The sequence below is a fragment of the Vulpes lagopus genome, chromosome 12, assembly GCF_018345385.1.
Source record: "Vulpes lagopus strain Blue_001 chromosome 12, ASM1834538v1, whole genome shotgun sequence".
In the NCBI taxonomy this organism is placed as follows: Eukaryota; Metazoa; Chordata; class Mammalia; order Carnivora; family Canidae; genus Vulpes; species Vulpes lagopus.
In genome coordinates this window covers 82,473,860-82,487,896 of record NC_054835.1, presented here as the reverse complement: position 1 = coordinate 82,487,896, position 14,037 = coordinate 82,473,860, and the positions used below count along the sequence as shown (strand labels likewise).

The window sequence follows — 14,037 nt, the reverse complement described above, 5'->3', positions numbered from 1 at the left end:
TATAAGGCTTATCTCCTTTCAGGCATTCTTGAGGATGCCCTCCACTCAGTGACCATGAGCCCAGCCTTTGTGCCCTCCCCCCCACATCCCACCATCGCCACCATCCTTGCCCTCCCCAGCCACGGACTTACTTAGCCATCCCACGCTGGGAGTGCGCCGCACTCGGGGGTCATCGTCCAAGGTGCGGGTTGCTAGGCAGGGCACTGAGTTCTCAAGCGGGCTGCGGGCTTTAGTGTCAGAAGCAGAAGACAGGAGGAGGAGGACACATGAGCAGCCACAGCAAGGATGAGGATGGAAGCATTAATTAAGAAGAAAAAATACTAAAGCAAATCACACAAGCGAGTTAAAGAAGAACAGTGACATATTACATTGACACACATACCCCCTCCCGTGACCCTTAGATAGAGCAAATCCCAACACATAATGAAAAGGCTTTGAAAAAAATACATTCAATCACTATAGCTCTCCAAGTACCACTGAATGATCTGCTCAGTTCTGATACACAAACATGGATTGTATCCAGAAGAAAGATTTACATAACAAATGCTAATCTTAAGATGTAAGATCAAGACCGTTAATAATTTTGCACCACAAAAGCACACACAAAGGGAAGTTACACACAGTTTTGTAAAGCACAGGGGGCATTAGTAAGGAGCTTTCTTATGATCTACCCTACAGACCCTTCCGTGGATCTTGTACAGAAAGGCAGAAAGCAACATTTCATACTTCCACTTCTGAAATATTTTCCTTGATGAACACAGAACTCTATGTTTGCCTCTGTTTTTCAGCCCTTTAGAAATATGAGACTGAGATACAAATGAATCAACACCTTAATATAAACCAATTCAGAAATGCATGCTCAATTTCTGGTACCCTTTAATACTTATTTTACTATAATTTTAATATTCAGCACATCCATGCCAAATCTCAGACCAAATCAAAGACAGATTAACGATGCAAGCTCAATACATAGTATGGTTCCTCTAGATATTTTTCATCAACTGAAGAGCATCACAAACTTCTGCTTCAAGATAATTTCATTTGGGCTTCACGTCATCTATTCTGCTATTCTCATCAAATACTTCAGTCCAAGACTAGTAAAAAATAGGCAGCATAATTGTCCTTCAAGGAACAATGAGGTAGGAAATATCTAACCATCAGACTACATACAATTTAAGAGAATTTTAATACGAGAGATAGTAAATAATCAAGGCAACAAAGCATATCCAACCAAAAGCAAAGATTAGATAATGTATTCACACAAGTATACAAATAACCAGGCAGACAAATCGTCTTTTTAAGGCTATTGGTGACTCGGGAGGTCAAATTTTGAATGGAATCATTTACAAATTAATGTAAGTTTATGGCCAAATTTGGGCATTCAGCACATTATAAAATCTAGAAACATTTTTGTCAATTTATCTGTCTGTGTTTAAAAGCTGTAAATAAAGCCAGGACTTGTGAGCAGGCCATCTGTGCCAGCACCTGTTTGAGGCAAATCTGATGTCTTCTCTTTGCAATCTGAATTTTTAATTGTTTCCCATAACTGAACTTCTTTGCAAGTTTTTATTGCACTAAGAAAAATGAAAAAAGGGAAATGAATCAGTTGAGATTATTCCAAAATTACTTTTGTCAAGAAGGAGGCAATTAGAAACATACACTATCACAATGACCAAGTCTCACCTCCTATTTCTTTTGACAGCTGAGTGATCTGCTTAAGGAGTCAATATTCCAGCTGACTTAGCTAAAGGAAACGAGAGATGTGGGACATCTCCAGCCATTTATCAAGGCCTGAGCAAGGATCGACTGAAATTCCAGGTCAGTAAGAACTGACAGAGGTGACAAGTACAAAGTAAACTCAAAGGAACGTCCACATTCTTCAGCTTCTGAGCAGTGTGAAGCTACCCAAACTTTATCACTGATACCAGGGCTTACCTGGAAAGTGTGTACAAGAGGGCAGCAGCTGCTCTAAAACTCAGGTGCTGATAACTAACTTTCTCCAACATCTTCTCTTTCCTCTATTCCTCCCAAGATGTCAGTGTGTTATTTGTGGGGAGTGAAAGCTGGAAACTCCTTTTTGCAGATACAGCCTCCAATGACGCTGAGCAGCACCATCAAGGGGACAGTGGAATGAAGCCTGGCACACACACCAGCAAAGAACCTGGCTCCAAAGACAGGCATGAAAAATGAAACTGCCCATAGAGACTTGGCACCTGTGTTTTAGCAAAGCTGATTGGAGCCATCTGGCTGCTTACTCTCATGAAAACTGGGAGGCTCACAGCATCCATTACTTATGTTGGCAAATTCCAACATTTTGATTTGTTGGACCCTCTGTGGACTTCTGTGCAGGAAGAGATACAAATTCCGTAACCCTTTCATGTTATGTTTTTTTCTCTGCACAAATTTTTCAAATATACAATTTTGAAAAGTCCTTCCCAAAGCTGGAGCCGAACTTTCTATAATTATACCATGATAATGACATAGTACGTACGCCTTTCCCAGAAAATACTTCCATTGTACTTCTTCTGCACTTAAGCTACAAAATAAACAACTTGGCTTTGCTATCATCTTACACATTCTCTTCTAAATCACTTTTGCCCGACTCCAGGCATAAACAAGGTAGAAATTGGTTAATATTATTGTGACTTGATGAGGAAAGATCTTTAGATCTACAGCTCTAAACATTTCAGAGTGATAGTTTCCAATATCTAGACTGTAGAAAATAGTGTGGTGAGTTTTTTGATTTCACATAACCCTTGAGATCAACCTGTCTAAAACCATCAACCCCAATCTGCTCAAGTGAAGGTGTCCCTAGTTGAATCATGCATATAAACTAAAAATATCTCTCTAGCAAAATGCATTTTTAACAATCCTATTAAGAAAAAATAAATTCTACTCATGTTCAACTTTTAGCATTCTTTTAGGATTGCAATATTGTATGTTCAGATAGTCATCTGGAAACTAATATTACACTATATGGGAACTAACTGTAATTTTAATAAAAACTTTTAAAAAGTAGTCACTGAGTATGTATAATGCATTCCACAATTATTTAGTCAAAAAGTTCAACACAAGAGGATAGCTGCATTTCACCTGTAAACCTATGAAATATGTTGTCTAGAAATCTCCATTTGGAAAGCCAATAAAAAGACACCCAACTGCCAAGTTTGGAGTGTATTCCTTCCTATACGACCTTGCCTATACAACTGCCTATATAACCAATACACAGGTTGACTTCCAGATCTCCTCAACATCACAAGGTTACACAAAATAAAAGACTTGGACTCAACTGAGGTGTGGGAAATAATTATGGTTGAAGAAGCTCATTACCCTTTGCAGTTTAATTAGCATATGGTTATTAAACATACTAGGCTCCTCCATCTTTTAATGCTTAGGCAAATTATTTTACATTTCTGAACTCAGGCTTTTCATATGCAAATGGAATGATATATACATTAGAAACATCATGGATGACAATGCCTGGTATATAAGTGCTCAATTAATAGGAGATATTATTGTTGCTACTATCATTAATATCAATGATGGAATGATGTTTCTTTTGCTCAGCATCTTTTGCTCAGTAAGGTATTAGAAAACACCAAAGACAGAAACCATGCCCTAATTTAATTCAACTTGAAAATCAAAATGTGATTTTTAAGATATTGGGTTCATAAACCTGAACAAATCTTTTTGCCCTTTGCTATTTGTACCAAAACTAGGCTTGAGTAGGTGAGGCATGCTTAATCATTCTTGGCAGACATTAATTTTATTCCTTCTTTTTTCTTTTGGGAAGACAAGATCTTCCCAAAGTCCAGTGTTCACATCTCCTCCTCCCATTCCTTTCTTTTTCACACTTTCCTGTCTTTCCCTCTCCTTTACTATTTGTCTTTTATAGAAAACCAGGATGTGGTCCCAGATCTTCCTCTTTAGAGAAAGATGAGGCTGGGGAAAATAGGACTTCACAAAAGTGACTCTATCAAGTATCTCCAGGAAGACAATTACCCAGGGGTGGCAGCAGAAAATCAGTTAGGGCCCTTTAAGTATATCACTTTTCCCTGTATAGTAGGGTATGACACAGAGAATTATTCCATTCCATTACTCCATCTATAACCCTGGCTGTGGACTGGCAAGTAATAAAATTTAAAAATATGTTTATTTCATGGTAACATCTTGTTATATATTATTTATTGATAGATAACAATTGTCATTACTCAGATATATTGATCAATCTTTATATCCTAATTGAAAATATACAGCCAAAAAGTGACACCTCATTAGGTATTTTTTTTCATTAGGTATTATTTGGCATCTCTAAAGGTGATAGTGAAAGCACAGTATTAAAAGTAAAACTCCAAGAATGTTTTCATTTTTGAAGGAGTAGGAGAAAAAAATTGAGAGGCACAAAAAAATAACAGAATACAAAATAATGGTGGTGAATTGAGTCTCTGTCCTTGGTTTTAAATATGAAAGGCATTAGATCTTCTCCTTTAAATATTTCTGAATAGCCATTCCTTACAGTGGTATCTCACATTATACTTCTTAAATACTTATCACAAAAATATCTCATCTACTCCTGATGGTATAACTATCGTTATTTACAGGTATAAAAAAAAATCAAGGTTCAAGGATATTATATAAATTGCTCAAAGTCACACACTACTAAATATTAGCCCAAGACTAGAACAAAGCCTTTAGAAAAGATGGCACCATGTCTCCAAGAAGATTATAAAGCCAAAAATGAAATACTTGTGTTATATCCCTTAAGCCTGACTCTTCATTACCATGAACAGCAGAACAGACTACCAAATACCTGGGTGACAAAGACTATTGGGAAAAAAATGTGTTATTTTTTTAAAAGATCTGAATATTATAAATCTGGAAGATCAGTCACCTGCCTAGGGAAGAGAAAGAAACTAAGAGTGGTATCTGATAGATGAATTAGAAATACTGCTTTTAGTAAGTTACCATTATCAAGGAATAATATTGAAGCACTTTTCTAGAAACTTTCCATGGATTGGTTCATTTAATCTAAGGCTGAGGGACACCTGGGTGGCTCAGTGGTTTAGTGCCTGCCTTTGGCCCAGGGCATGATCCTGGGGTCCCAGGATCAAGTCCCACATCGGGCTCCCTGCGTGGAGCCTGCTCCTCCCTCTGCCTATGTCTCTGCCTCTCTCTCTCTGTGTCTCTCATGAATAAATAAAATCTTTAAAAAAAAAAATCTAAGGCTGAGAAAAGCTTGATCATTCACTGGGCTCTGGCCAGGACACTCATCTGTGCTGTGCAAATGAACGCAGAATTAGAGCCCTGAACAAAACAGATGGATGTGTACTGTTGGATTTTGGAGAGAACTGATTGTATGCAGAAAGGCACCTGGGAAGAGGACTCTCATTTTAAGGTGATGTGAGCCTGAGAAACAAAATGTTGATTGATCCATCTCAGAACTGGAGAAACATGATGGCCTGCTTCAGAGGAGCAGAACATCTGAGGGAAGTCAGGGAAGTGCCTGCCCTACCCATTGATTCAGGGACCAGGTCTGAATTCAAGGGAACAGGGAAGGGGGAGGCTGCAAAGTAGAACAACCCAGCCAGAAACAATTGGGATAAACCAGAATCCAAAACCCAGACAAAAGCTAAGAATTTCTAAAGGGACTGAGAAAGCTGCCAAACCTGGCGGTGGTCCCAGCCAGATCTACTGTGTGCCAGTATCTAGGCAGCTTGATCTAACATCCAAACCAAATAGCTTGAATATGCCTAATCGCAAATCAGATCCAAAGCAACAAAAGCCTAGCTAATTCCACTTACATTTCAATGGAGCCTAGAATTACTATTAACAAAAAAAATTGATTTCTTTCCATTGTTTGTTCTCTGTTGCTAACTACAGTCTATACTACTGTAGGTAACAGCACTAGACTACACTTTTTAAAATATCTAAAGCTGTTGTGTGCTTATGTCAGAAGAAGCAGTGTGAGAGCTAATGAGGAAGTAGCATCCTGCCTGGTAACAATGAAAAGAGGATCCAGGGAGAAAGTAAGTGATGGCAACAAGTGATGGGAGCCAGTAGGTCACATTTCTCTTATCTGACAGGAAAAAAAAAAAAGTGCCAAATTGGAGAGAAAACCCAGAGGCTCAATCAGGAACAAGCCATGGGTCCTTATCAATACAGAAGAGGCCACAGGGCACCAGGAAAAACATGGGGGAAGCAGTGTGAGGCCTAAGAACCAGCTGCCCTGGCTCTGGAGGTGACACCTCTCCTCACGCCTCATCTACCTGCCGGAGCAGCTATATTCTTGGGTTCTCAGTGTGGTTTAGGGTTTCCCTAGTCATTTAGCAAAGAGTAAAATGAATGAGGGAGAAAGACTCTTTGTAAGGGGCTGTGATGGGAAAGGGCTTCTTCCTCTCTCATATCCCATTTGGTATTAGCTACCAGTATCAAAGAGCAGAAGAAATAACTCAGTACTACATCCTGAATCTCTCCCCAAATAATAAGCTACAGAACAAATATCATTCCACAAACCACTTATTCAATATGAGATTTTTTCCTCCTTAATTGTGTTTTGTGGAGTGATTTGTTTCGTTACTACATGCCAGTCACCATTTTACATATATTATCTCATTTAATTTTCCTTATCTCTGTTTTACAGGCATGGAAACTAAGTACTAAATTATATTTCTAACTTTCTGTTGAAAAAAAAACTAAAGAAAAATGGGGTCATAAAATTGGATTGGGAAAAAAATGACATTCGTAGTCTAGGTTTAACTGGATAACCAAAGTCACTGCAGTAAAGGGCATGCATACTCACAGACAATGAAGGGTAAGGAAAAAGTTTCTTTTTTTTTTTTTAATTTTTTATTTATTTATGATAGTCACAGAGAGAGAGAGAGGCAGAGACACAGGCGGAGGGAGAAGCAGGCTCCATGCACCAGGAGCCTGATGTGGGATTCGATCCCGGGTCTCCAGGATCACACCCTGGGCCAAAGGCAGGCGCCAAACCGCTGCGCCACCCAGGGATCCCAGGAAAAAGTTTCTATAATAGTGTAGGGGTAAGAAAATGAAGAAGCCAGGGAGAAAAAAACCAGGGACAAATTGATGATGGCACTGCCCAAATTTCCAGAGGTAGTACAAGCTGAGTACTCAAATTAAGGTTCCTAGTTGGTCTTTGTCCTTAAATCAGGTCTCATTCATCTCTTATAAGCTTAGACACTACATATCAAAACTATCCATTTAAGTGGTAAATGATGTTTTTAGATCATCCTACAAACCATGATTCTTTAAAAACAGTTATCAGATAACCTTGTCATAAACATCTTACTAAATATTTTGAATACATACCAATCAAGTATAAACTTTGTTTTTACTTTCTAATAAAAAGCAAATTAAATATATCTTACTTGATTTTTAAATACTACCAAGGAAAGTTCCTAGTTTTACATGTCATTCTTTCATAGTAAACTGCAATAATATAGATTACCTACATATCTCAAACCAAATTATTAAGTTGAACTCTATGAAATTGCTGACAGTCAACTTTATTTTACCTACAAAATGGCAATTTCATACGGCTTAAACTAAAATAATAGTAAGAAAAAGAGTGGATGAAGGGAAATCTAACACCAGAGGAAATGGAAACCTAACACTAACTCCACAGAAACACCTCAATTAATATATTGGGAAATTATATCACTTGCCTAAAATTTAGTACCTGGCAGGCACGTCTATCAAAATTCACAGATGCCTCAGACAAGTCGTAATTTCATCATAATTAACATCTTGGAAGCTAGCCTGATTCTTTCCTGATTTATTACAATTAAAAATGTTTTTCATTTCTTTTTTTAAAACACTAAATTATCTTCAACCCAAAGCTACATCAGAACCCTAAAAAATGGGAGTTAATCTTTAGCTATGGAAAGACAGTGGTGGGCTGTTAATGGGTATGCTGCTAATAATAAATGTTTGAGAAAACCAGCTCTCTAGAGAAAAAGCATTTTTGTGTGTGTGTGCATAGTAAATTTCACTGATATAAAGGACAGGCAGCACACATATAAGTAATAATAAAACATATAATACTCTTGTATATTGCATATAGTCCATTGATTCTCATAGAATGCTTTTGTTAATTTTTACCAAACTCCTTTAGCAGTAGCCAACTTGTTGTTGCAACTGGAAACCAAACATAGTTGCAACATCCATGTTGAACATCCATTATCATATATGTTAACAAGTAGGACAAAAGTGAAACAATGAAGACATATGTCAGACTTCACTCATTCCTCAATGATGTGGTGACTCCTTTGCTAAAACTGGATAATAATTTTTGAATACTGGCCAGGTATTTACTGGATGGATTCTTTCTGCTTTTCACATTTTAAAAGCTGTTAAGGATTGAATGTTTCTATCTCCTCCCAATATTCATATGTTGAAATCCTAACCCTTCCACCCAATATGATAGGAGGAGATGGGGCCTTTGAGAGGAAATTAGATCATGAGGGCAGAGCCTTCATGAATGGGATTAATGCTCTTATGAAAAGAGAGAGGAGAAAGATGATCGAGCTCCCTCTGCCATGTAAAAGATACAATGAAAACAACCATCTACAAGCTAGGAAGAGGGCCCTTACCAAGAACCAAATCTGTGGCACCTTGGTCTTGGACTCCCCAGCCTCCAGAACTATGTGAAATAAACGCTTATTGTTTAAGCCACCCAGTGTATGGTAATTTGTTAAGAGCTCAAACTGACTACACAATGGCCATAGACACTGTACACTTAAATTTAATCTGCATTATTAGCATTTTCTCCGTCACTTTTTAAAGCCTATAAACAAATGATGCAACAATAAATCAAGTCCTGATTTGAATTCACTGATTTCGATGGTGCAAATGCTACCACCACAGCTTATTTTAAGCTACCAAAATGAAGTCACTGAATACAGAGTTGGGAAGATGTGACTCCATAACAATTTATAGTATTTCCACCATATATATACACAATAGATAACCTGAAGAGTATAAACTCCAGTACAATGCAATAAAATAAGTAGGAAATGATGAATTTTGAGTAATTATCTTTGTTTTTAATATCACTATTTATTTGTGTGTATACATAATTTAATTTTTAATAGTAGCTGTGTTTAAACAACTGGCTTGCAAAATTCCTGATTGGCTCTTGTGCATAAATAGAAGTAGCTCCAGCACACCACTGGGAAATGAAAAAAATCCCAATCCTAAAGTATCTCCATAATTTCAGCTATTAATTGCACTGTTGCTATCATAACTAAAGCAAGCAATGTCTAATCTCTAGCCTATACTGGAATATTAAAGTGGCTGAGGTTTATCTAGATTTTACATGCAGATACAGTGTTAGAATCTAGCTCCAACAATAGATATAAGATTCTCATTTATTAAAATAGTAGCCACAATTATATAATTCTTTGTCTTAGAAATTTATTCTAAGAACATTTCATAGTTGTTAAAGATATCAAGTAATTAAACCCTAACATATCGAGGTAACTGTGTAAACTTGCAAGGTAAGAAAAAGTGTCTTTAAAAAAACAAAAATTTGCCATCTGATAATTTATAAGAACATACCTTAGAGGTACATGAAAGGCATTACTATAGAATCTCTCAAAGTCAAATCTCACCTTTGGATAATTAAAAGGAGTTAAGTAACACAAAGGCCAATAATAACATGTTTAATAAGGCCTAATCATATTCCACGCTTCAGGGTGTAAGCTGATCAGCTGAAGAGCTGGAAAGGAAGAACTGACTGCCCTCCCTACTTGCTTTCTGCCCAGCATATATAACATTTCACAAGTGAAAGGTGAATGACAAAGGCAATTTCAACTTTGCTCTGAAGTACAAAGATCTACTGATAGGATAAAAGATTGAATGCTGGATGATGTCAACTTATCAGTTGTATTCCACATCCAAATACTTTCTCCTAAAGCACAAAGTACTGGCCTACAAGATCCATCTGTTCTTAATTTCTACTTTGCCTGGCACTTCATGAAAACAAAGCTCAGACCAAACTGGCAGAAGGCACCCTTACGCTGCCATTTCCACTCCGCTTCTCTTTGCAAACATAGCAATGTTTGAAAACAATGCAGTGTCTTGCTTCTTTAACAATAAGTACCAACTTCATGATAAAAAAAAAATTAATCTCCAAATCATGGAATTTCATTTAAATAAAGAAGAGGATAAAAAATAAAACATAAAAGGGACTCAGTTGGTCAAGCATCTGCCTTAGGCTCAGGCCATGATCTCAGGGTCCTGGGATAGAGCCCAGTTGGTCAAGCATCTGCCTTAGGCTCAGGCCATGATCTCAGGGTCCTAGGATAGAGCCCCATATCAGGCTTCCTGCTCAGCGGGGAGTCTGCTTGTCTCTCTCTCTCTCTCTCTCCTTCCCTCTTCCCCTATCCCCTCCCCCTCCCTCATTCCCTTTCTCTCTCAAATAAATAAAACCTTAAAAAAAAAAAACATAAAAGACAGATTTTTACTTTAGTTGCCCTAATATAAAGAACAGGGGCTGCTTTTAAAATGAAGTATTTGTGACATCAGTTGTAACCCACTGTTCATCCCATAACATTTCCAGCCATTAAGCCCTTCAAAAATACAATTGAAAAAACAAAAAGGAAACAAAGGACATATACAAGAAATAAAACATTTCCCATCAGCAGCAATATGACAGGTAATGATAGAACCATCAAACTGTAGTAGGAATATTCTAGATTAGATTCTTCTTTTTGTGAGTGTTTTTCATAAGGAGCACTTCTATTTTAAGTATTTATTTATAAATTGTTTTGCTTTTAAAAAAAATTATGGTAGCAGTTAAATCAATGTAGAAGTCATTCAATAAAACTGAACTTTTCATTTGGTGCTACTTAACGACTCATTAAGAAACTACAATAATGGAATGGTTCAAAAATACACCAGAGAAAATTTGCTAATAGTATGCTCCCTTCGAGCCAACAATTCGTTTTAATATCAAGTCAGAAAATTCAATTCCCAGAAACGGAGTGACCAAGTTAGAATTCAGTTTATACAATTCATTCAGTCCACTTTTTCCACAGCAAAATATTTTTATGCTTTTCTGAAAGTACAGATGAAGGCAACGAATTTTATGCTCCCTTACCTACTCATTTCTCTTGTACTAAAAAAGACCAGGGTGGGATGAGAGAGACCCGGTTCTACCAGCCCGGTGCTTAGCAACACTTCCCGTCATGGTTTCATTTTCCATTCTTCCTGGAAATTAGCTTCTCCCTTCTCAGATTATAGGCAACCATGAAATTTATTTGAAATAAAGACAATGATACAAAAGATAGATACTTTACAGAAAACTCTGCTAAATGCAACAAAGCATAAATAAGACACGGTGCCTTTCCTATTACTAAATAATGGGGTAGTATACCACCTTGAATAATCATTCTCACATCTAACCATCATTTTTATATAACAAAAGAGTAGATGATTCTTTTTCTTTCTTTTTGTAGGCCTAGACTTTATTAAGTAACAAATGTAATACTGAGCCTTACTTGGATAAATAGTCATTTATAGAGTAGACACCATCTCCCATACCTAGCAAATACTCTATGATACTAGAATTCAGAGCTTTTATCCTATCTTAGTCTATCCTCCGTATTCTTACACATCCCCAAGTCAAAAGTATTTTCCTTGATATAGTCAAAAAACAAATTTGATGACTCCTCTGAAATATTCAGTTGTTTCATCATAGTGACATTACCAAACCATCTCAGTCAATCAGAATAGACGTATATGGAGCAAGCAAGGCATCTTGGCATCTGCAGCCTTAGTAACTGCTGAAATCTTTCCAACAGGACTGCAGACCTGCCCAACTGGGTAAGTGTCATTAGGAAATGGCTGTGGCATATGAACTTGAGGAAAGAAGAAATATGGAGGGGGTAAAAACAACAGATGATGTGAGATGGAGTAAAGGTGAGTAAGACAGGAAAGAGAGCGGGGCAGCTGTTAGGCCCTGCATTACCATTATCAGGGTTGGTAAACATCCTACTTGCACTGGAGACTGTCTTCCCAATGTCAGCCAGGGATCGAAGGTTAGATTTCTTGGTTTGATGCCGGTGCCTCCGGAGCAAAGTGTAGGTCACCTTATCCTTAAGGTCAGGTTTCAATAGGCCTGTCTCAATCTGATGGTCAACAATCATCTCTGATACAAAAACAAGCAAAACAAAAACAAAAAGCAAAACTAAGTTATAAGATCACAACGTTAATTTTTTACTCTGATTTTATGGACATCACCTTCAAACTTACTATCAATATGCTATTTCCCCAAATTTTCAACTTTCCCCTTTGTATGAAGGATAAAGATACAGGACACAAAGATCCTGGTGTTAATGAGAGAGAGATAAATATTCCACTATGAATTTATATGTTTGGAGAGGAAGAATCATCTTGTCCTCTTTTATCCAATCCCAGTTAATAGTGAATTCACATTAATCACATTCTTCTATGAGTAATACAGTAAGTCAGTAATTTACATTTTTTCAATTAAGCAAAAAAAAAGATTAGAAAAATTTCATGTGCTCTATCATAGCAAGCATGCCAGAAATATAAATTATATTTTAAAAACTTGAAGAGATATGCAAAATTTAATATAATGACATTATTAATTTTTTAGATGTTTTCCCAATCCTTCTGTAATGATATATTTTCCTTAAAATAGGACAAAGGAAAACAATACTGTTGCCCATATCAGGTTATTTGAACACCAATCAATCCAATGAAAGAAACACTAACGTACAAAACTATGCCTTCATCTTTTCTAAAAAGGGAGGCTATTCTTTGGATCCAACAAAAGCCTTTTCAATATATTCCAGTAATCATTTTAAAATATAAAGTGACCAGAATTTAATATAAAATTTCAGTCTTACTACAAAAAGTTGTAATTTCTATTAGTTCTTGTTTTTAGAATGGCTTTAATTGAAAAAGATAACTGTGTTTAATAGAAACTGCTCCACGGGTGACTCTGCTAAAGGACAAGTTTTACTCCAAAAGAAGAAATCCTCTTGCTCCCAAGTCCAGCACGTCAGCAGAATGGCATAAAGTAGCCTGGTGCATCCTTCTCTAACATCACATAACAGGTCGACATTTCCTCTGTCCAGAATAGAGTTCTGGCCAAATCATAACAGAAACTATACAAGGCAGGAGATTACTTCATCCACTGTACACAGGTGGAGCTTTCACCCCCTGCACAGAACCAGAACAATGAGTGGATCCCACGCCTACCTTTTCAGGTATATGAGTGCATCTAGCACACCTCAAAATTCTCCCCTTGGGCAAACTTCCCAGTATACAAAAGTGGAAATGAGAGGGGCACCTGGGTGGCTCAGTGGTTAAGTGTCCAACTCTTGATTTCAGCTCAGGGCATGATCTCAGGGTCCTGGGATCAAGCCCTGCATCAGGGTCCAGTGCTAGCGTGGAGTCTGCTTGAGATTCTCACCCTCTCCTGTTGCCCATCCCCCTGCTTGTACCCACTGGGTCTCTTTCACAAATAAATAAATAAATATATATATATATTTTTTAAGTGGAGATGAGAACAAAATTTCTTCTCTTGCAAAAGTCTGACCAAAAAAAAGTGATGGGAACTGGTAGGATAACAGCATCTCCTAAAAGAAGTTACAAATATTCTAGGGGCTCTGCTGGGTCACAACTGTGCCTCCCAGAAGACCATCTTAATCACAAGTACTCGCAGAACCTGCCTTACAGCCTACAGCTAGAAACTGACAACTTACGTAGTATACAAGCAACTACTTGGGAGCCACGCAGAGGCTGAACCCGGATTTTCCATCCCATGTCTAACACAGATGCTATAAATGTCACATAACACTGGGCCACTTGGTGGGGGAGCTTGGGCAAGGCAGGAAGAGTTTCTCCCATAGGAATGTTTTGGTTTGACAGTGGCCTTTAGCTCTGAATGTTTTTAACTGCACAAACCCTTCTCAGTGAAACTCTCAGAACTGATCCTATAAATTACTGATCTGTTCCACAGTAAAATAATTAGGTGCAACTCCT

At 37.4% G+C, this 14,037-nt stretch overlaps 1 protein-coding gene across 6 annotated transcripts in view; it reads right to left on the bottom strand.

The window, feature by feature from the left end:
* Nucleotides 1-14,037, bottom strand: part of SLC4A4 (solute carrier family 4 member 4) — a 343,107-nt gene that overhangs the window by 175,245 nt on the left and 153,825 nt on the right. For 3 of the 6 annotated variants that reach the window (XM_041724407.1, XM_041724405.1, XM_041724410.1), the window contains 2 exons: nt 11,993-12,172; nt 132-227 (listed from right to left, as the gene is read on the bottom strand). In XM_041724407.1, coding sequence (XP_041580341.1) covers nt 132-227; nt 11,993-12,172 — 276 coding nt within the window. The remainder of the gene's footprint in view (nt 1-131; nt 228-11,992; nt 12,173-14,037) is intronic. The other 3 variants (XM_041724406.1, XM_041724409.1, XM_041724408.1) reach the window with 3 other exon arrangements.